Here is a 24,623-nt window from a genome sequence, read left to right on the forward strand (position 1 = left end):
ATATCATAATAAACGATTTCTACGAACATAACGGAGCTACTTTCACATTTAGATGGTTTAATTGATTCTAAAGGGCGCTTTTTAAAACCTCAATTATCTTGGGTTCCACTATAAACAGTAAGTTATTTAATAACCAACTCGCATTCTATCAGACGGATTCTGTTTTTTGGATCAGGTTTTAATTCATAAATGTGTCTGTAAACAAATTCATTACATGATGAATTTTGCAACAAATTATTTATAATTGCAAATTTAATGTATGTGCTGCCGGAGCAAGCACCAAAAGTGTCAGTAATTAATTGATCAACAGCATTTGTTTACATTAGAAAAGCTCTTGCTTACATCTGGATCGATAATCAATCGTTATACACTTTTAATTTGGTTAATGCATTTGGAAAGTGCATTTATACAGGTAGTTTCGTGAAGTGTTAAAAATATTGTTATTTCAAATATAGTTCATCTTTTTTAGTTTACATTGAGAAAATGTTGTGTAACATTGGAAAATATAAAAATGAAACCAGATAATATCGATTTATCGCTGTTAACTATCGCAGGCAAGACTTGAATTATGAAAGCTATTTTCATATTGATACCTGAACTTTAGCAGTTCAACCTGACCTCGTACCTGATATAACGATTATTATTTTATTTTCAACACATCATCCTTTTACAATTATCTAAATTCATGCCCATTCACGCTCACTTGAGTTATTCTTCTTAGCTGAATTTATTTCTTTAATTATATAAATTATTACCGACTTCAAAATCGTCGCATCTATTTTTCTATATGTAAGCTTTTGTCAACTTATTTAAGCGAGCTTCAGTAAGCTATGTTGATGAGGTCCAATAAGATCAAAACATGCTCATAGTTGTTCCTTTGTCTGCAAACAAAGATCAAATTTTCCCTAAGCATGTATTTTAATTTTGGAAAAATTAATTCTTCGGCGATGTTACGGTATAAGTACCGGTGTACCTCCGGAAGAACCGGATACATTTAAAAAAAGTGGGTTTTTTTTATATATGGGGGGTTAGGGGTGGGAGAAAAGGGTTTCTGTTATCTTCAGAAATGTAAACAAAGTCACGTGTGTACATATACCAAAGCATCGGCACATACCCTAACCCTAACACAAACCCCAACCCTAACAGAAACCCTAACCCCCCATATATATAAAAAAAAACACTTTTTTGAAATGTATCTGGTACTTCTGGAAGTACACCGGTACTTAGACCGTAATATCGCCAATTTCTGATTTCTTGAAGGCCAAATAATCTTTGATTGCTAGCTTCGAGCATTTTTTTTGTTTTTTTGTCTACATTATTGACTAACTACTCAAATTCAGACCATTAGCTCATCTGAGTTGTTTTCTTTAGCTCATTTTTGTAAAATTAACAATTATTAACGTTTTCCAATTAGATGATATAACCCTTTCGTTACCAACCTGGCTGAAACCGGCTCTAACTCTGAATACAAATATCTTGTTTTCACAAGTTTTGAGTTAAAATCTTCCACCAAACCTTAGTCACAATTTATGTTCCTAACACTAGCTTAATGATAACTAAGTTATTTTACTAAATTCTTTGATATATTTAAAGTAATTGAAAGAAACACAGAGCATCTCAAAATAATTACAGTAACAAAAGGGGTCACCTTAGTTCAAACTGATTTAGATTCACAAATTCTTTTACTCCTGGTGAAATAGTCTTACCACTGTGTGTTTTTTCCCCTATAAATAATAATTTCAAGTAGAGTATTTCAAATGCAATGGAAGCTGGATTGATATGATGTAATACACAGCAGCATATGTACCTGATATAGCAAGTCTAGTAACATGATCAAGGAAATATTTTGATATTGCACAGCCGCAGGAGGGGCTGTGTGGTAATTAGCTTGTCTACCAACCACATGGTTCCGGGTTCAGTCCCACTGCGTGGCACCTTGGGCAAGCGTCTTCTACTATAGCCTTGGGCTGACCAAGTCCTTGTAAGTGGATTTGGTAGACGGAAACTGAAAAGAAGCCCGTCATATATATATATGTAAAATTACAAATTGAGATAGGGGTATTTCTCCCTTTTCTTATTTTGCATTATATATATATGTATATATATATATATGTGTGCGTGTGTTTGTGTGTCTGTGTTTGTCCCCCCAACATTGCTTGACAACCGATGTTGGTATGTTTACGTTCCCCGTAACTTAGCAGTTTGGCAAAAAGAGACTGATAGAATAAGTACTAAGCTTACAAAGAATAAGTCCTGGGGTCGATTTGCTTGGCTAAAGGCGGTGCTCCATCATGGCCGCAGTCAAATGACTAAAACAAGTAACAGAGTAAAGGAGTATTGAACAAGAGGCAAATATATTCCACTGTAATGTCTTCTGTATCATTTAGATTTCTTGTTTAGAAAATATTGCCCATACATCCAATTCTTCTTCAGATTGTTATACCCCTGAAAGTTCTTTTTGCTCCACCTTTTCCCATACTGACATCAGCCTACAGAAGTTTGAACTGAACAACAATGCCATTGATCTGAGAGGGCCTGGTAATCACCATAAAAATGCCCCTTTTTCTTGGACATATAAGTTCTAAGAAGCTGGTGGTCCTTTGTGTTGGCAAAAATTATAGAGTGAAGTACATAAGTTAGGATATGTTCATATGTCAGAAGGAGAAAAGGAATCTGATGTTCCCAGACCAACCCTTCGTTTGAGAAAAGAGATTTTCTAAACTATAGATTTAGATAGGGTAAGGAGAGAGGGTCAATGGATGAAGTGTGTGTAGGTAAAGTATTGGAAGGAAGAAAAAGTAATGAAATTCAAAATATTCATTTTTGTGTAGTGTTGTTTAACTAGAGGTCAGTGGACACAAGTGGTAGTTTAAAGAAGTGAAAAAATATGAGTAGTGACAAAGTTTAGTTTGTGTGCCTATGAGAATAATTTTATGGATATTTAGGTAGAAGTTGATAAACAGTGATTAAAAAGTTTGTAGATATATGTGTGGGAGGAGATGGTGTCTATCATGGTGAAATTATACATGGAAGGAAGATTAGCTGGAATGAAAAGGAGGTGGGGATGAATACTTAAAATATATACAAAAAGATTTTTACTTGTTATGTAAAGGAAAATCATTCATTAAGGCCTGTGAGTGAAGTAGTGCCAAGTGTGAAGATAAGTTACTTTTCATTATGAATATAGTTCCCCATATTCTGAGAATATGGTCAAATGTTGAGGTGTACTCTGAGTGCAGTAGATAATGTAATAAAATTTTTTGAAAAACAGTCATTTAAACAGTGTCCTCCTTCACCTTTGCATGTAATGCAGCAGATGAGGCTGGTAGAAGTGCAGCTAGAGTTTTTAGTGATTATACCCTGGGATTTGGGTCTAGTTATCATATTGGTGTTTGAGTTGAAGATACAAGTGAGGCTTTTGGCATGAGAGCATTTGAAGGTGTCAGGTTGGCCGTGTTTCAATGGGGTTGGCTAACTTCTAATTAGTATTACATGGAAATTTCTATTTCTTTTACCTTAGACAAGAGATAGTGTAGAAAATATTGGTGAAGTTATGTGGTCAGGGAATAGAGGCAGAAATTACAGAAGAATATGCATTTTTATAAGGTGGAAGGCTTCTCTCACACCCTGCTATTTCTTGGTGGGAATATTGATATGGTTTGATATGATATGGTTTACATTATACTAGAATCATTTTCCCAGAATTGTATTTTAGAATGAACTGTTTTTTTTTCTATTTTAAAGGTTATTAATGACTACTGACGCCTATTCTTCAAAATTGCCAAAAATTCTCAAAATGTAAGTTACACAGTATATTTCTAAATTTCATCAATCCCCTTTATTTTATTATTCAGTGCTTTTCCATAATTAAATGTTTTTACAGGATATTTTTTTTTAATATTTTACTGCTATTAGTGGGGAATCCTTTGTATTAACCTAATGTATTATTGAGAGAAATTTATTGTTCGGATTTCTCCTGTGGAACTTTAAATCCTATTGTCTACCTACTGGAATTATAGGCGATCTTTTTCGTAGAAAATAGTTGTTTTAGAGAGCATGATTTCTTTGACTTCTCAGCAACATATACAAAACCGCCCCTGGCTCTGGAGTACAAATGTCTTGTTTTCATAAGTTCTGAATTAAAATCTTCCACCAAACCTTAGTCACAATTTATGTTCCTAACACTAGCTGAATGATAACTAAGTTCTTTTACTAAATTCTTTCTTATATTTAAAATTAATTGAATGAAAAACAGAGCATCTCAAAATAAATACGGTAACGAAAGGGTTAAGCTAATAGTATGTGAGTTGAGTGAGAGTTGGCTACTATTTCTAGCGGGTCAAAGTAACTGCATAGAGCCTTTTTCTATGGCTTGTCAGTAACAAATGTTTTAATGATTCATCAGGTAGTCTTCTGGTATCAGTAATACTGGTTGTTGTTGTGTCCAAGCTCAGCTCTGACTGAGCAGACCAATATTGAAACTGATTATCACATTCCAGTCCTTCCTTTTTTTAAGACTAGTATCAGATTTGAGGGAAATTTAGCTGTTGTTTCTAGTAGGTTGAGCAACTACATAGAGATCTCCTTTAAGACATGCACCCAATACCAGAGCTGAAGACACCTCCGAAAGTGAGGGCCCCGCCACATCAAAACAGTAGAGGAGTAGGGGCCGAAACCGGACGTGGTTCCTCCTGATGATGTCTTGAGCTAACTGGATCCTATAAAGGAGCTGTTGTGGTAGCAGACCACGAAATACGGTTATAATTCCTCCTGGTGACTGAATAAGATCCATTCCTTCAAGCTGTTGAAGCCCTGTCTCAAAATTTTGCTTTTCTACAAGGGGGTGCTGAAAGTTCCTGGCTTTAAGGGTATTGTGAAGGGCCTGTTAGAAGGCTCAACCTTCTGAGTTCTCTTGCAGGGCTTAAAAAGCTCAAGGATCACTGCAATAAGTGTGTAACTCTAAGAAGGATATATATTTCTTTACTACCCACATGGGGACAAACAAGGACAGACAAAGGGATTAAGTACATTTGAATCGACCACAGTGCATAACTGGTACTTAATTTATTGACCCCGAAAGGATGAAAGGCAAAGTCGACCTCGGCGTAATTTGAACTCGGAACATAACGACAGACGAAATACGGCTACGCATTTCACCTGGCATGCTAACGTTTCTGCCAGCTCACCACCTAAGAAGGATATATATTGATTAAATCTTAACTGATCCGCCTGTATTTTATTTTACCCAAAGCCTGTAACTTTTCAATTGCCCCTTGTAGAAAGTTAGTAATTATTAAGGTTCAAATGACTTTTTGGCTTGGAAAATATACCCAAGGTTTTCATAAGTTATAACAATTATTATAAGTTGATAACAACTGTAGATTATAAGTCACTCTATTTGTACTTCAGGAGTGCTCCAGCTTGGGAAACGCCGCCCCGAGTGGCCTCCGTGCCGGTGGCACGTAAAAAGCACCATCCGATCGTGGCTGTTTGCCAGCCTCATCTGGCACCTGTGCTGGTGGCACGTAAAAAGCACCCACTACACTCACGGAGTGGTTGGCGTTAGGAAGGGCATCCAGCCGTAGAAACATTGCCAGATCTGACTGGGCCTGGTGCAGCCTTCTGGCTTCCCAGACCCCAGTTGAACTGTCCAACCCATGCTCGCATGGAAAGCGGACGCTAAATGATGATGATGATGATTGAGGATATAGAAAAGTTCTGTTTTTTTTTTATATATATTTCTTTAGTCATGAATTCTTACTTGAACAGTAAATATTCACTAAACTGTTAACTTGACCTTCTGTGTTTTTATTTATGCAAAATATAAGGTTGATAAGCTCTTTTCTGGAGATTAGCTACATACAAAGGGGTGTTGAAAAGTTCCTGGTTTTGGGTAAGAGAAAATTCCTGGCTTTGGGTAAAAGAAAACACAGTTACTTATGATTTTATTTAACATATTTCCCTCTCAGATTCACACATTTATTGCAGAGGTCCTTCAGTTTTTCTAAGCCCTGTAAAAGAACTTGGAAGGGTGGGCCCCCAACCAGGCCTTTTACAATACCCTTAAAGTCAGCACCCCTTTGTATCATCAACATCATCATCGTTTAGTGTCTGTTTTCCATGCTGGTATGGGTTGGACAGTTTGACTGAGGTCTGGAAAGCCAGCAGCTGCACCAGGCTCCAGTCTGATCTGGCAGAGTTTCTACAGCTGGATGCCCTTCCTAATGCCAACCACTCCAAGAGTGTAGTGGGTGCTTTTTATGTGCCACCGGCACGGGAGCCAGTCAGGGGGTACTGGCATCAACCACGTTCGGATAGTAATTTTTACATGTCACCAGCATGGGAGCCAGTCAGTGGGCTGGCATCAACCATGTTCGGATGGTGCTTTTTATGTGCCACTGGCATGGGAGCCAGTCAAGAGGGCTTGGCATTGATCACATTCAGATGGTGCTTTTTGTGTGCCATTGGCACAGGAGCCAGTCAAGCAGACCTGGCATTGACCACGTTTGGATGGTGCTTTTTACATACCATTTTATTATTTAAATGTTACTCATAGACATAGGAGTGGCTGTGTGGTAAGTAGCTTGCTTACCAACCACATGGTTCCAGGTTCAGTCCCACTGCATGGTACCTTGGCCAAATGTCTTCTACTGTAGCCTCAGGCTGACCAAAGCCTTGTGAGTGGATTTGGTAGACGGAAACTGAAAGAAGCCCATCATATATATGTATATAAATATATATGTATGTGTGTGTGTATATGTTTGTGTGTTTGTGTTTGTCCCCCCAACATCGCTTGACAACCGATGCTGGTGTGTTTACGTCCCCGTAACTTAGCAGTTTGGCAAAAGAGACAGATAGAATAAGTACTGGGCTTACAAAGAATATGTCCTGGGGTCGATTTGCTCGATTAAAGGTGGTGCTCCAGCATGGCCACAGTCAAATGACTGAAACAAGTAAAAGAGTAATTCCTTACCTCTATTAGAAAGTATGAAGCCAGTCACTGATAAATGAGGGTGTGGCTGAGGAGTGGGACTCCTTTTGCCTGGTAGCAACAAAGTGTGTAGTACAAATTAGTGAGAAGTATATATATATATATGGGCACAGTTATGTCTGTGTGGTAAGAAGCTTGCAACCCAACCACATGGTTCTAGGATCAGTCCCACTGTGTGGTACCTTGGGCATGTACCTTCTACTATAGTCTCGGGCCAACCAGTCTTGTGAGTGGATTTGGTAGATGGAAACTGAATGAAGCCCATTGTATATATATATTTGTATGGACATATATATGTTTGTACACACACACACACATATATATATTCAAAATGTGACCGCGTGTGTAATGTTGGCGGTTTTTTTTCCTCTGTCTTCCCTTTTTCTATGTTTCTGACAAAGAGCTCTGTTCGAAACGTTAAACCCTCCTTCTTTCCTGAGCGTCCAATAACATTATGCTTGTTCCACGTCCTCGCGTTGTGTTTTCTCTGTGTTTTCATGTTTGGATTAACTATATATGTGTGTGTGTGTGTACATATATATATATAATATAAATAATATATATATATATATGCATATATACATACATATATGTACATACTTACATATATATGTATATCACGTGATCACGTGATCGACCAGACCATCAGATGCTGCTACACATCGCTGGTCACAATGCGTTCGCATTGTTTTAGCCTTCGAACGATGCCAGCCCGCTGGCTAAGCGAGCAGGCCAACAGAAGAAAGAGTGAGAGAAAGAGTGGTGAAAGAGTACAGCAGGGATCACCACCCCCTGCCGGAGCTTCTTGGAGCTTTTAGGTGTTTTTGCTCAATAAACACACACAATGCCTGGTCTGGGAATCGAAACCGCGATCCTACAAATGCGAGTCCGCTGCCTTAACCACTGGGCTATTGCGCCTCCACATATATGTATATACATATGCATATATGGGCACAGGACGTCACAGAATGTAACATACCAGGAAGTCATTGGAATTTTCCAGGAAGTCTAATCCTCGGAACTTTCCACAAAGTCTTTATCCTCGGAATTTTCCAGCAAATCCAGCATGGTTCGAGAAGGAAAATTTTTTTATAAGAATCGTTAGCATGTTGGGCAAAATACTTAGCGGTATTTCGTTTGTCTTTATGTTCTGGGTTCAGATTTCGCCGAGGTTGACTTTGCCTTTCATCCTTTCGGGGGTTGATAAATCAAGTACCAGTTGCATACTGGGGTTGATCTAATCGAGTGGCCGCCTCCCCCAAAGTTTCGGGCTTTGTATGCCTAAAGTAGAAAAAAATGGATATGTTGGAAAGGCAAAGGTTATGTGATATTGACAAGAGGCACAATCAGGCAAAGGAGAGAGACCTCACAACTCCCTAAGCACTTGACCCTCATAAGCTCATGCAACTGTATAGCAAAGTCTGAGAGTAGACTTTCACCCCATATGCATTGATATGGTTAAAAATCAAAATCAAAAGCAAATCAAGATCGAAATCATCATCATCATCATCATCGTTTAACGTCCGCTTTCCATGCTAGCATGGGTTGGACGATTTGACTGAGGACTGGTGAACCAGATCAAAATGGAAATTGTAGTTGTGGCTAATGCCAGTGCCACCTGACTGGGCCCCGTGCTGGTGGCGTGTAATAAGCACCATTCAAGCGTGGGTCGATGCCAGTGCGACCTGACTGGCTCCCTGTGCCGGTGACACTTAATAAGCACCATCCGAATGTGGTCGATGCCAGTGCCACCTGACTGGCACCCATGCTGGTGGCATGTAGTAAGCACCGTTGAAACGTGGGTTGATGCCAGTGTCACCTGACTGGCTCCTTGTGCCGGTGGCACATAAAAAGCACCATCTAAATGTGGTCAGTGCCACTACCGCCTGATTGGCATCTTTGCTGGTGGCACGTAATAAGCACCATTCAAGCGTGGGTTGATGCCAGTGCCACTTGACTAGCTCCCTGTGTTGGTGGCACGTAAAAAGCACCATCTGAATGTGGTCAGTGCCACTACCACCTGACTGGCACCTGTGCTGGTGGCACATAATAAGCACCATTCAAGCGTGGGTTGATGCCAGTGCCGCCTGACTGGCTCCCTGTGTCAGTGGCACGTAAAAAGCACCATCCAAATGTGGTCGATACCAGTGCCACCTGACTGGCTCCTGTGCTGGTGGAGTTTAATAAGCACCATTCAAGTGTGGATTGATGCCAGTGTCACCTGACTGGCTCCCTGTGCTGGTGGAAAGTAAAAAGCACCATCCGAATGTGGTCAGTGCCACTTCCACCTGACTGGTACCCGTGCTGCTGGCGTGTAATCAGCACCATTCAAGCGTGGGTTGATGCCATGGCTGCCTGGCTGGCTCCCTGTGTCGGTGGCACGTAAAAAGCACCATCCGAATGTGGTCAATGCCAGTACCGCCTGACTGGTTCCTGTGCCGGTGGTACATAAAACGCACCATCTGAACATGGTTGATGCCAATCCTCCCACTCCCTACTGGTTCCTGTGCTGGCGGCACATAAAAAGCACCTCTGAACGTGGTTGATGCCAATGCTGCCTAACTGGCTCCCATGCCACTGGCACATAAAAAGCACTCACTACACTCTCGGAGTGGTTGGTGTTAGGAAGGGCATCCAGCTGTAGAAAACCTGCCTGATCAGATTGGAGCCTGGTGCAGCCTCCTGGCTTGCCAGTCCCCTGTCAAACCGTCCAACCCATGCCAGCATGAAAAGCATATGTTAAACGATGATGATGGTCAAAAGATACATGCTTGCTTACATTTTTATTTGTCCATTCAGTCTAAACTTCATCAACTGTTGGATAGAGATTGCTATAATTTTCTCCTTTTCCAACAGTGTTACTGCTTCCACTTTCACCAAAGTAGTATTAATGTTGCCAGGAAATGTCTACTTATCGAGGAATATTATTTTATTTTTGCATTTTTTAACCCTAAAATCCTGTGTGCAGCAACTGTATTAGTTTATAATTAATTGGGGGAAGGTCCTTCCTTTTATCTCAGTATAGTTTACTAACCCCTCAGAGTAATGTTGACTCACTCTCTTTAGGCACGCTCCAAAGTTTTTTGTATTAAATAAAATACTTCCTTTAATAGGTGGTCACCCTATAACTTTCCATGGTTCAGTCAACTTGACAATCAGGACCCTTTCTCTGATGTTATATATGTGTTATAGACAGCTTTTTCAATCATTGGGAAATCTTTGCCTTTCTTCTCTTGTTTTTCTACATGGTTCCTTTTACCTTTGGCATAATTGACTGCAGAATCTTCTATTTCTGCTGCTCATAATTTTGCATTCATTGACCTCATCAGATTGTTGGCCTTATTTATATGTTAGGAGTTGAGTTTGGATCTTGTCTGTGTTTAACTGGCCATTCAGCTTTCAAGTAGCACTGAAACATGTCTTACAAATAACTTGCACATGCAAGTGCTACCAGTCAAAAAACTCCGCATACCGGAAGCCAGCAAGTGTATGGGGTCATCAGGAAAGAATGTGCGCCGGCCCCCCTCACTGATATGAGGCCCCGCTTGCTAGATCAGCTGGTTATGAAGTTAAACTCAATATACTTCTAGCCATCGCTCATCGTCTCTTTTTAACCAAATCCAGTGCCTTCTCCACTGTAGATTGGATATCAGTCATGGTGGTATTGACTTTACGATGAGTTAGGCCTAATGATAACAACAGTTGTCTCACAATGTGTCCAACGAACTCTCTACATCCGACTTCGATTGGAAAATGTTCCGCTTTCCAGCCTGCGTCTTCACATTCCTCAAGGAGGTTTACATAACGGTCAATCTTTCGAGCCTGAGCGGCGTCCATATTATCTTCATGAGGAGCCGTTAACTCGACTAGATTTACAACTTTCCTTCTTTCACACCACATCAAAATATCTGGTTTTTTCGTAATTGGGATGGGAAAGAATCACTGGCACCCTGGTAAATCTGCAGTCACCTCCCAATAGCCGTTCCACTTTTCATCTCTCACAGGAATCAAGTGTAGCAATATTTATAGACTTCATATGAGACGCCATCACGTTTTTCACATGCCACCAGAGATTGTAGTAACCAATATGACTTAGGATAAGATTATCTAAGCCAGACGAGAGCAAAGAATGCCTATTTAAACATGCAATTTTATTTAACAGTAGTCTGAACAGAATGTAGGAGAACTGGACAAATCAGTTTGCTGTGAGAAGTGTAGAGTCCAAGTTTCAAGCCTTATCAGGGAAAGAGAGAAAATGACATCATCACATGGGCTTTTCTCTGTTCTGGCGCAGGAGTGGCTGTGTGGTAAGTAGCTTGCTTACCAACCACATGGCCCTGGGTTCAGTCCCACTGTGTGGCACCTTGGGCAAGTGTCTTCTACTATAGCCTCGGGCCTTCCAAAGCCTTGTGAATGAATTTGGTAGATGGAAACTGGAAGAAGCCTGTCGTGAGTGAGATTGTTGCCAGTGTCGCTTGACTGGCCCTCGTGCCGGTGGCACATAAAAGCACCCACTACACTCAGAGTGGTTGGCGTTAGGAAGGGCATCCAGCTGTAGAAACTCTGCCAGATCAGATTGGAGCCTGGTGCAACCTTCTGGTTCACCAGTCCTCAGTCTTATCGTCCAACCCATGCTAGCATGGAAAGCGGACGTTAAACGATGATGATGATGTCTCTCAGAAGAAGAGCAAGGCCTGAAATATTAAATTCTATGCATATCACAGCAACTGAACTTATTCAACTTTCCTATCAACTATTCTTATCATCATAATTTAACATCCATTTTCCATGCTGGCATGGGTTGTAGGGTTTGACTGGGTCTGGTGGGTCGCAGGGTTGCGTCAAACTCCAGTATCAGCTTTGGCATGGTTTCTATAGTTGGGTGCTTTTCTTGTGCTACTGACATTTTGACTAAGTGAAGGGAAGTATTTGAGAAGGGGAGGTTGCTAAAGATGTTGAGAGCTTAAAATATGATAGAGGGACACATGCAGCTTTTGTGCTATAGAGAAGATACATGGCTACTCTGCATTATAAAGGGTAGGTGAGAGTAACTGGGAAAAAGATAAGATGGTAGTGGTAGGGTGTTGCCAGAGTGAATGCTCAATTCTGTTGACTAATTGTTGCCAATGCAAGCTGTCATTAGTTTCCTTGAAATATATATATATATATAAATATATATATATGTGTGTGTGTGTGTATTCTTTTACTCTTTTACTTGTTTCAGTCATTTGACTGTGGCCATGCTTATTCTCTGTAAGCCTAGTACTTATTCCATCGGTCCCTTTTGCCGAACCACTAAGTTACGGGCACGTAAACACACCAGCATCGGTTGTCAAGCGATGTTGTGGGGGACAAACATATGCACACATACATATATATATACATATATACGACGGGCTTCTTTCAGTTTCCGTCTACCAAATCCACTCACAAGGCTTTGGTCGGCCTGGGGCAATAGTAGAAGACACTTGCCCAAGGTGCCACGCAGTGGGACTGAACCCGGAACCATGTGGTTGGTAAGCAAGCTACTTATCACACAGCCACTCCTATATATAGATGCAGATTAGATTGTAGTTTATTTCATTTTAACTATTCTCAGTTAAACTTAAATATACAGTTATGGATTTCTTGACTGAATGTTGTACGTTTTGTGATGTCCAGTGGTATAACTAAATTCTTCATCCAAAATTTATGATCCCATTTCAGTGGCTTCACTTATTCTAATGTCTTTGAGTATAAAGAATTTAGCTTCTATAGTTATTACTACCCTTAACACAAGGCTGGTTTTTCGTGGGCTTAACTTTATGCTTAATTAATTTCCAGGATTTTAACAAACAAGAGAAAATCCTCTCTCAGGATAGGTTGTTGTCAATACTGAATGAAATTTAGCATTGTAAGCCAATAATATTTTCCAGTTCAAGTGAATTTTCCCGCTACATTTAAACTAAGTAGACCATTCGTTAAGAGTACCTATTTCTTTACTACCCACAAGGGGCTACACACAGAGGGGACAAACAAGGACAGACATAGGTATTAAGTCGACTATATCAAGCCCAGTGCGTAACTGGTACTTAATTTATCGACCCCGAAAGGATGAAAGGCAAAGTCGACCTCGGCGGAATTTGAACTCAGAACGTAACTGCAGACGAAATACGGCCAAGCATTTCACCCGGCGTGCTAACGTTTCTGCCAGCTCGCCAAGAGTACCATACAAGCGTGATCGTTGCCAGAGCAACAAGCTGTCCCCCGTGCCGATGTCTTAGCTGTTAGAATTAAGCAGAGTTTGTTGAAATGTTGGGAGTTATTAAGCCTTCAGCATACCCTGTCTTGAAATTTATTAATTTAGATCGCTCATAACACCAAGATTTCAAGCTAATTGCTAAATTAGAAAAGTCCAATGGCCAAATAAAAACTGAAGCAATATGTTAAATTAAGTAGTTGTGTAAATTCTATATTTATTTCTTTGTTAACGGGAAAAATGCTTTCATAATAAATAAAAAAAATGAAAATTCAAATTATTCTATGACTTTTTATAATCTCGGGCTGTGAATAAGTTTTCCAGCTCTCCGTTTCCCACGAACAGGGAGCATATATTTACCTAAGTATGATGCCAGCTTGAAGACTTCTTTGCAAAGTGGGGCCCAAGAAACCCAAACTAGAAAAACGCGAGGTTCTTTGAAATGTGACCTTTTTTTTTTTCTCTCATTTCTAGGGGAAGTAATTTCATGTTAAGATTTTTTTTTTTGCAATTTGTATGCATGAATAAAAACACTTACTATAAAAAATAAGTGATTTTCTTTTTGGCATTATAGTAGATAAGAACAACTCTATTGTATTTAACTTGTAGAAATATTCGCTAACTATGGTGTTCCGTCAGTAAATGTTGGTTTCGACGTCACAGCTTTTCTGCATTCAATAAAATGTCTGCAGGTTGTATCAGTTTTAAAGGACATCTACTTCGTCTCAATTTATGAACGAGAAACATGAGAAAACAAGTTCTTTCTAACCAGTTGCCTTCAATGCCTCCTTCTACCTCATATGGGTAAGAAAACCTCTTCTTAAAATTTGATCGTTTTCATGCATCCATCATAATAATTCTTCGATTGCATCGTTCACCCCCACGAACGACTTGGTTTCGTTTTCGAAACATAAATACCACCCCCCTTCGGTTGTTGAAACAGATTAAATATAATTAGGTTTATAGTTCGTTAGATTTCTAATTAGAAATTAGATATTTAAAATCAAAACAAGGGAAATAGGAGAAGCAATAGCGAAAAGAAAGCATCGTTTTGGAAGCGTCTACAGAAACCAATATTTTCTTCATTCTTCATCTGCGACACATTTTCTTTATATTTCAAATCATTTTAACATTTTGTTCCGTTACTGAAATGGTTTTTGGTTTGTGTTTCCAAAATGTAAAAAGCTTCTTATTTTTAGATTAGATTTTCGCAATCTCTGTGAGAGATGATGCGATCGCCGATTCTTCAATTGTTGTTGCTGGTTTGCAAAAAACCTAAACAAGGCCAAGCTTAATATCGAAATTTCTTAATATTTCTTGCGAAATATTCGTAACAATAAATGGAATTCTTCAAGTTTGGTTGTCTGAAATAACGAATACCAAAACAATTAAGGTAAAAAGGTAAATCTAATGTCGAATTTATTTTAGTGTTAGCTTTAAGGATCTTGCAAATGGAAAAGAGCTGCGCTAAATGATTTCAAAATATAATTAAGAAAACAATAATCAATTAATACAATAAAAACACGCAACTTTTAATAAACGTAGAATTATAGCACGAATCATCTTCCATACATATTTTGCAAATTTAAAAATCTTTTATTCTGTTTAAACGCCTTAACTGTAAGATGTAAAAATAAAAAATATTCCCATGTAGATAATTAGTAGGTGTGTATAAATAATTAGGGCGAAAGGATCTTTTCGGTTTGAACGGCAGTTTTTTTTAAATAATTTCCACGTAACTAAACACTTTTAAACTTCGTATACTGGTAGAATGTGTTTATAAATCATCTTTTTCTCTTGGCTTTATTGAGAAAATTCTATAGTTTGTAAGATATTTGTTGTTGTTTTTTTTCTTCAATTTCTGCAATTTCAACCAATCAATGACGTCTATTGAGGTAAAAAAACATTCTGTGCCGTATGAATATGTCCCTCGTTTAAGAAACAGATTGGGTTTATTTACATTTGTGAAGAAAAAAAGATACCCTTCCCCCTAACTCTAACCCTAACCCTAAAACATATTGAAATGCAATAGATCGATACTAGTGTCATAATTATGGGTGACAATTTCATACGACACCGCTAGAAAAAACTGCCGTTCAAACCGAAAAGATCCAGACGAAAAACCTATTTAGATAATGTTGTTTTTCGTTCCTTGAATACATGTTTATCAGTCATTGAGCACACATTATAAAACTACTCTGGAAAATGTGGAGCTCTTAATTGTTGCTGTTATTGGAAGTATTTTGATGGCACAAATGATAAGGGGCTGAGCGATATACAGTATTTATACTCAGTTCTGTCCCTCTGCGTTGTGAGTTCAAAACCTGTGGGATTTTTATACACTCGAAAGTGTACTGGGGTTGAATTGCTTAACAAACCCTTCGAAGTTGGGTACTACATGAGAACAGTAGTCCCAGTGCGCGTACTCGCGTAGTCGGGCATCCGCGCTAGCTAGTCGTGACTAGTCGATCCTACAACGACTACCTAGCAAAGTAAACAAAACACAAAATAAATAATTTTTTTTACACAATGTAAATAATTTTTTAAACAAAGTAAATAAAACACAAAGTAAGGATCGACTAGTCATGACTAGCTAGTGCGGATGCGCGACTTCGCGAGTGCGTGCACCGGGACCACTGTTCTCATGTAGTACCCAAAGTTGTACCCCAACTTGGCCGCTGTCCAATGACTGAAACAAGTAACATCATCATCATTTAACGTCCGTTGTCCATGCTGGCATGGGTTGGACGGTTTGACTGGGTTGGCACGCTGGAGGCTGCACCAGGATCCAGTCTGATTTGGCATGGTTTTCTACAGCTGGATGCCCTTCCTAGCGCCAACCACTCCGAGAGTGTAGTGGGTGCTTTTCATCATCATCATCGTTTAGCGTCCGTTTTCTATGTTAGCATGGGTTGGATGGTTCAACTAGGGTCTGGGAAGCCAGAAGGCTGCACCAGGCCCAGTCTGATCTGGCAATGTTTCTACGGCTGGATGCCCTTCCTAACGCCAACCACTCCGTGAGAGTAGTGGGTGCTTTTTATGTGTCACCGGCACAGATGCCAGACGAGGCTGGCAAATGGCCACGATCGGATGGTCCTTTTTACGTGCCACCGGCATAGGGGCCAGGTGAGGCTGGCAACGGCCATGAACGGATGGTGCTTTTTACGTGCCCTTTTTATGGTAAAAATTTACCCTTTTGCATGTCACTGGCACGGTGGATGCCATTTGGATGACACCAGTATCTGCCACAACTGCGATTTTACTCGGCTTGATGGGTCTTCGCAAGCACAACATAATGCCAAAGGTCTTGGTCATTCCCTCCCTGCAGCCCAACACTTGAAATGAGCTCGGCCATTTTGCTCCCATGAGGCCCAATGCTGAAAAGGAACTCAGCCACCTCGCCTCCGTGAGGCCCTTTAGGAGTAAATAAACAACTATTCATTTGTGTTAGTGCAGCTATTACTTACATCGCAACCCACAAGCCAGCAAAGGGAGCTTTGTTCTATGTGGTTGTTTTATCTGCTAGAAGTAGGCGAGCTGGCAGAAACGTTAGCACACCGGGCGAAATGCTTTGCGGTATTTCGTCTGCCGTTACGTTGTGAGTTCAAATTCCGCCGAGGTCGACTTTGCCTTTCATCCTTTCGGGGTCGATAAATTAAGTACCAGTTAAGCACTGGGGTCGATATAATCGACTTAATACCTATGTCTGTCCATGTTTGTCTCCTCTATGTTTAGCCCCTTGTGGGTAATAAAGAAATAGGTATTTCGTCTGCCGCTGCGATCTGAGTTCAAATTCTGCCGAGGTCGACTTTGCCTTTCATCCTTTCGGGGTCAATAAATTAAGTACCAGTTACGCACTGGGGTCGATATAATCGACTTAATCCATTTGTCTGTCCTTGTTTGTCCCCTCTGTGTTTAGCCCCTTGTGGGTAGTAAAGAAATATATCTGCTAGAAGTATTAACCAGATTTCCCTCAGGCCACATCTTAAAGAAAGGAAGGACACATTGAATAATGCAGTCCGAGATACACTACTCCTGAAAACAAGATTGGCATGGTTATGGCTAGAAAGTCTTTGATCTTAGCTATATTCAATCAAGGCTGACCTAGGGTTAAAGATCAGCGGTTATAGTAGTAGTAGTAGTATCTTTTTATTCTTTTCTACTATTTTAATGCTATGGTTAATAATCAACACCTAAAAAGAGAAGCATTCCCCCAAACTATCAGAATAATATCTTTTATCTGCCACTTTTGTAGGTTCTCTGAGATCAGTGAGAGTGATTTAGTTAGTTTTTGTCACGACTTGTTATGAGTTGATAGCTCCAGGAAAACTTTGGGCAGGGAGGGAATTTTAGGCGTCTGATATTCTACAGAGTAAGGATAGGGCATATTGGTTAGTGTATGACCTGGGTGGAGAGTGGCCACAATATGAAGGCGGCGAGCTGGCAGAAACGTTAGCGCGCCGGACGAAATGCTTAGCGGTATTTCGTCTGTCGTTACGTTCTGAGTTCAAATTCCGCCAAGGTCGACTTTGCCTTTCATCCTTTCGCGGTCGATAAATAAAGTACCAGTTTCGTACTGGGGTCGATGTAATCGACTTAATCCCTTTGTCTGCCCTTGTTTGTCCACTCTATGTTTAGCCCCTTGTGGTTAGTAAATAAATAAATATGGGTAAGGAGAGAAGGAGAGACAAGTTAGTTGAGAGTATGTTAGTGACGGTTGCTGTAATAAAGGTAGAAAAAAGCAGAAAAAGAAAATATATTTTCTCTTGTTCAGTTCCTTTTTCTATATCATATATTTCCTTCTTTCTATTAAAGTTGTATGAGAATAATTATCTTCAGTATTAATCTTAAATTCCCCCATCAGCTACATTTACCAAGTTGTTTTGAAGAAAAGTAATATGGGCAACAAGTCTTGATTCTGTTTAGCCTTTAGTGAGCTAATGGCATTTATAATTACTGTATTGCTATATACCTAGGTCACACACATGACTTGACACGTGTTCAAGTATTTACTGTTGCTGCAGGTAACTTTGAGAACAATGTGTTATTGTTGGCAGATGGTGAACAAATTTTCTAATGCCACTTTATATGGAATGCTTCCAGAACTCTTCCCCAAATTGTAGTAACTAATAATTAATCTGATTCTATGATAATATCTGTTAGAACATTGAAAGAGGTAGTCATGTTATGCCTTTTGTGTTCTTTTTTCTAACATTTCATTCTCATGTAGCTGAGACTGTCAAGATTAAAAAATTAACTGAATATTTTGAGTCTCTGTATAAGTTCGAAATGGGGTCTTCCTAGGGCTCTAATTTATGGTCCATATTATTTGTTCTTCATATTGTTTGATCTGCATACTCCTTGAATTCTGTGTGGTATACAGTATTCATCATCATCATCATATAACGTCTGTTTTCCATGCTAGCATGGGTCGGATGGTTCGACCGGGGTCTGGGAAGCTAGGAGGCTGCAACCAGGCTCCAGTCTGATCTGGCAGTGTTTCTACAGCTGGATGCCCTTCCTAACGCCAACCACTCCGTGAGTGTAGTGGGTGCTTTTTACGTGCCAAGGTGGGCTGGCAACGGCCACAATTGGTTGGTGCTTTTTACGTGCCCAAGTAATAAATAGAATAAATAGTAATGTAAGTTTTTGGAAGCTGCTACCTTACCAGAAAAGTAGATAAAAGAATAATTTGAAGATGAGCACTTCAGAAGTATTTAATGTAGAGGATTTGACCATTGCAAAAGCAACCAAAAATTAGAGATATATCTGGATTAAATGCTGTACAATCTGTAAAGTGGTTGATGTTAGGGAGGGCATCTAGCGGTAGAAACCATGCCAAAGTAGACATTAGAGCTTTGTACAGTCCTTTAGCTCATTCGCTCCTGTCAAACTGTCCAGCCCATGCCAGCATGGAAAATGGACTTTAACCCTTTCGATACCAACCTGGCCGAAACCTGCTCTGGCTCTGTAGTAAAAATGTCTGGTTTTCATAAGTTTTGAATTAAAATCTTCCACCAAATCTTAGTCACAATTTATGTTCCTAACACTAGCTGAATGATAACTAAGTTATTTTACTAAATTCTTTGTTATATCTAAAATTCATCATCATCATTGTTTAACGTCCGCTTTCCATGCTAGCATGGGTTGGACTATTTTGACTGAGGGCTGGCGAACCAGATGGCTGCACCAGGCTTCAGTCTTGATCTGGTAGAGTTTCTACAGCTGGATGCCCTTCCTAACGCCAACCACTCTGAGAGTGTAGTGGGTGCTTTTACGTGCCACCAGCACAGGGGCCAGTCAGGCGGTACAGGTAATGACCTCGCTCGAATCTTTTACACATGCCACCAGCACAGGTGCCTGTAAGGTGATGCACGTAAGGTAACGTAAGGTGATGCTGCCTGTAAGGTGATGCACGGAGGCCAGATAGCCGCTCTGGCAACGATCACGCTCGGATGGTGCTCTTGATACCCTACTAGCATGGGGCTTGAGTGCCAGTAAGGTGACGCTGGTAACGATCACACTTGAAAGGTGCCTTTTTAGTGCCTTACATCTAAAATTAATTTTTAAAAAACCCAGCATCTCTAAAGAAATGCAGTAACGAAAGGGTTAAATAGTGATGATGATTTTTTTTATCATTATAAAAAGACAAAGGTAATGCATAGTCGCTGATAATATTCCTGCAGGAATGATTAAAAGAAAATGTGGAAATTTAAACTATGAAAAAGTTAACAGGATTGGAGAAAAAGCAAGAGGTAAAATGATGGATTGGATAGTGTGGGCCTCATATGTGTTGTTTCAGTTGTACGGTCTCTGAAGTAATACAGCTACCTCTAAGCATGAAACATTTACCAATGACCCAAGAGAAGATAGTTTATTAATTTATTCTTACCTTTCTGTGTGCAGAAAGTTAAAAGAAAATCTTTGAAGTGGTGAATATTTTTAGTTGTCACCAAGATCTTTCTTTTCGCATAAACTAATGTTATTTGCACTAGAATGTACAAACAATTTACAAAACCTCTGGGTTCACACGGCTCACCAGAACAAGAGATTATAATCATGATAATTCAAGACGTTAACCATGGAAATTGAATATGATTACTCAGGAATTTTAACAGTCTTCTGTCAAAATGAACCATAGTGTGTGAAAAGAATAGGAAGATAATTCAGCTGGCTTGAGACTTTCTAGAAGACCCTTTACCTCTGTGTGGATCTTTTATCTTTTACTTGTTTCAGTCATTGGATTGTGGCCATACTGTGGCAATGCTTTGAAAGCTTTAGTTGAACACATCAGCCCTAGTACTTATTATTAAATCCATTACTTATTCTATCAATGTCTTTTAGTGAACTACTAAGTTATGGGGATGTAAACAAACCAATACTGGTTGTTAAGCAGTAATAGAAATAAAAACACACACATACACACACACACACATGCTATTCACTTCCACTCAGTCTCCATCTCCCGAATTCACTTACAAGACATTGGTCAGCCCAGGGTTATACTAGAAGACACCCAAAGTACCATGCAGTGGGATTGAACCTGAAACCATGTGGTTGAAAAGTGAGCTCCTTCCCTCCATGAGAACATAGTTTTAAGGTAACATGGTTCATGTGTAGCTTTGGTAAATTACAAAGAAATGGCCAAACTCCTTTCAATTAGTAAATTTTAAACCTCACAATGGAAGTGATTAAGTAAATATTGTGTGTATTGTATATTTTCTTGTAGTCATATGATGATGATAATGTCTTTTTTTTCTCTCATCTAGATTAAACTTTGATTTTCAGTAGACCCCATTTTATAGATTAAAAGTCTCATGAAATAATTCTTATGTTTTTCTGATGTTTTTAAATTAAGTTTGTAAGATAATTTTTCTTGGTTGCTTATTTCAGGAGTAATAACCGTCGAGGTAACCTGTCAAGACAGCGGGACTACACCCCTTCTACATGGGACAAATATTATCATAAAAAGCATGATATAGAAGTTGGAAAAAATGTATCCTTTTCATGAATTCATGAACATTTTGAAATTCAGTGTTGCCCCAAGAATTTGTTATTGCTGTGAACAACCGTCTCACTTGTTCTACAATTGTATATCTTTGGTGAGGTTATTGTAAGAAGAGTAAGAGAGAGTAGATAAGATCTGTATTGACCAGACTGTAGGATGTTGTTATATGCTGCTGGTTGCAATGTGATCACGTGACCGACAGGGCTATCAGATGTTGTTACACATCGCTGGTCACAATGCGCTTCGCATTGTTTTAGCCTTCGAATGACGCCACCCCGCTGGCTAAGCGAGCAGGCCAACAGAAGAAAGAGTGAGAGAAAGTTGTGGTGAAAGAGTACAGCAGGGATCGCCACCACCCCCTGCCGGAGCCTTGTGGAGCTTTAGGTGTTTTCGCTCAATAAACACTCACAACGCTTGGTCTGGGAATCGAAACCGCGATCCTACAACCACGAGTCCGCTGCCCTAACCACTGGGCCATTGTGCCTCCATGGTTGCAACGTGCTTCCAATCATTTCTTGATTGCACCTTTTTTTTTCATCTTGGCTCAAGTCATTTAACTAAACAATCTTCCCATGGCATTGGAGGCCTTCCATGTGGCCTTTTCCATTCTCTTTGGCTGCCAGTCAGCAACGGCATAAGTTTATCTGCTATCTGTGAAGTTATGGCGTGTCTAACCTACTTGAATCTGTGCCTTCATCATCATCATCGTCGTTTAACGTCCGCTTTCCATGCTAGCATGGGTTGGATGATTTGACTGAGGTCTGGCGAACCAGATGGCTGCACCAGGCTTCAATCTTGATCTGGCAGTATTTCTACAGCTGGATGCCCTTCCTAACGCCAACCACTCCGAGAGTGTAGTGGGTGCTTTTACGTGCCACCGGCACGGGGGGGGCCAGTCAGGCGGTACTGGCAACAACCTCGCTCAAATCTTTGTACACATGCCACCAGCACAGGTGCCAATCACCTTTTTTGTCAGAAACAGTTGCCTAGCATTGTTAAATAAAAACATCCAATCTGCTTCATTCCATTTATCTGATGAGATTTATTGAACCTTGATTAATAAACTAAGCCTTATATTGATTATTTGTTTACATACATTCATACCTATACGATTTAAAAACTCCTAAATGATGAAAAGGCATTAGAAATCTGTGGAAAAAAACTCCTATTAAAGGACGAATATATATATACACACACACACATATATATATATATATCATATATGTACATATATATACATATATACTCCTTTTTGGAGTAGATTCATCTTGTTCATGTCACTAGTGATTGAGCCAACACTAGTGTTCAAGTGCACTACAACTCAGAAGAAGAAAAAGCAGCCAAAAGAGCTTGAACAGTACGTAGAATAATGCATAAAAATTGAACACTGGCTGAGTCATTTAAAAAATAAGACGGGGGGCATCAGGTGTACTGTTTGTGAATTTCAGGAAACCTGGAAGTTTTGAAGGATGTAGTGTCCTGACAGTTGACAACCGGTGTAGGTAATTTATTCCATGCTTGATCAATTCTGTTGTGTTTAAGTGAAATATTTAACCCTTTAGCATTTAAACCGGCCATATCCAGCCCAAATTTTCTACTGCTTTTATGTTCAAACCATCCAGATCTGGCTTCTCACACAAGCCCTACCATATCATTCTAAAAATGAATAGTTACTTCATCAAATTCTCAGAACTACAAGATAATGCAGGATTAATTCAAAACAATGTGAATGAAAAAGCATTATATTTGACAGAGTAATCTGAACACTAAAGGGTTAAAGAATTATGTTTTTCTTTTTTAGCAACTTATTTCAAATGTCAAATTTTCCCTTAACTTGATCAGACATTCCGGGTATATGAATGCGGAAAAGAAGGACCAGTTTTGTTTCTTCTTCATGGAGGAGGGTATTCTGGATTATCTTGGGCTCTCTTGTCTGTAAGTACTCAGCACAATTATTTCTCTAATTTACAATATTGGTTTCAAAATTTGGCCAGCAACTTCAGGGAAGGGGATAAGTCAATAACATCAACCCCAGTATTCAACTGGTATGTATTTCAGTTCTGTATTTAAGAGATGATTAATTATGTGCATTATTTACATTTGACGGATATTTGTCGTCATCTCGTTTGTTGTTAACACAATGTCTCAGCTGATATACCCGCCAACCTCCACTAACTACTACACCATATGCTCATGGGCATATGGCAAAGTGATTAAGAGCATAGGCTACTAAACCCAAGATTCCAAGTTCAGTTCCAGGCTGTGACCTGAATACGAGACCTTTGGAAATACGTTGTGCTTATGAAGACCCGGCAAGCCAAGTGAGACCATAACCTCATGGCCTATGTCAGGGGTGTAACCAACCGACTTATGCATACTTTTCCTTCATTGGACACTAAACTCTGCTTGCGAAGACCTGTTGAGGCAGGTGAAATCAAAATCGAAATCAAATTCGATGACTGGCATCCATGCTAGTGAAGAGCACCATCCAAGTGTGATCGTTACCAGCGTTACCTTACTGGCACTTGTGCCGGTGGCACATGAAAAAGCATTCGAGCGAGGTCGTTGCCAGTGCCGCTGGACTGGCTCCTGTGCAGGTGGCACGTAAAAAACACCATTTGAGCATGGCCATTACCAGTACTGCCTGACTGGGCCTTTTGCTGGTGGCGCATAAAAGCACCCACTACACTCTCAGAGTGGTTGGCATTAGAAAGGACATCCAGCTGTAGAAACACTCCTAGATCAGATTGGAGCCTGGTGCAGCCATCTGGTTCGCCAGTCCTCAGTCAAATCATCCAACCCATGCTAGCATGGAAAGCGGATGTTAAACGATGAATAATGATAATAATAATAATAATAATAATAATAATAATACTAACAACAACAAGAATAAAAAATATCTTAGGAATGAGAACCCAGGTTTGAAATTTCCCCAAGACACCTGATGAAGGCTGGAGAGTATATCAGCCGAAACATTGTGTTAACAACAAACAAGATGAGGACAAATATCCATCAAATGTAAATAATGTAAATATGTATATTATCGATCCTGAAAAGATGAAAGGTAAAGTCGACCTTGGTAAAATTTGAACTCAGAAAGAAAGATGCAATGCCACTAAGCATTTTGCCCAGCAAGCTTACGAGCCTGCCAGCTTGCCGCCTTTCTTGCAGTCTTCTATAGGCACAAGGCCTGAAAATGTGTGAGGAGGGAGTAAGTTGATTACATTGACCCCAGTACTTGACTGGTACTTAAATAATAATAATAATCATCATCATCATCGTTTAACGTCCATTCTCCATGCTAGCATGGGTTGGACGATTTGACCGGGGATCTGGGAAGCCTGAAGACTGCACCAGGCTCCAGTCTGATCTGGCAGTGTTTCTAC

General features: G+C 39.8%; 1 protein-coding gene across 3 annotated transcripts in view; it reads left to right on the forward strand.

Moving 5' to 3' along the window:
- The first annotated feature begins 5 nt into the window (after positions 1–5).
- LOC115217447 (protein phosphatase methylesterase 1) overlaps positions 6–24,623 on the forward strand; it is a 47,995-nt gene continuing 23,377 nt past the window's right edge. Inside the window, exons 1-5 of one of the 3 annotated variants that reach the window (XM_029787149.2) lie at positions 22–117; positions 3,745–3,798; positions 13,839–14,033; positions 21,123–21,225; positions 23,080–23,172. In XM_029787149.2, coding sequence (XP_029643009.1) covers positions 13,975–14,033; positions 21,123–21,225; positions 23,080–23,172 — 255 coding nt within the window. In that variant the 5' untranslated portion in view covers positions 22–117; positions 3,745–3,798; positions 13,839–13,974. Of the gene's footprint in view, positions 118–3,744; positions 3,799–13,555; positions 14,034–21,122; positions 21,226–23,079; positions 23,173–24,623 lie in introns of those variants that run through there. The other 2 variants (XM_036507183.1, XM_036507182.1) reach the window with 2 other exon arrangements.

This window comes from Octopus sinensis, linkage group LG11 (genome assembly GCF_006345805.1).
Source record: "Octopus sinensis linkage group LG11, ASM634580v1, whole genome shotgun sequence".
NCBI lineage: Eukaryota > Metazoa > Mollusca > Cephalopoda > Octopoda > Octopodidae > Octopus > Octopus sinensis.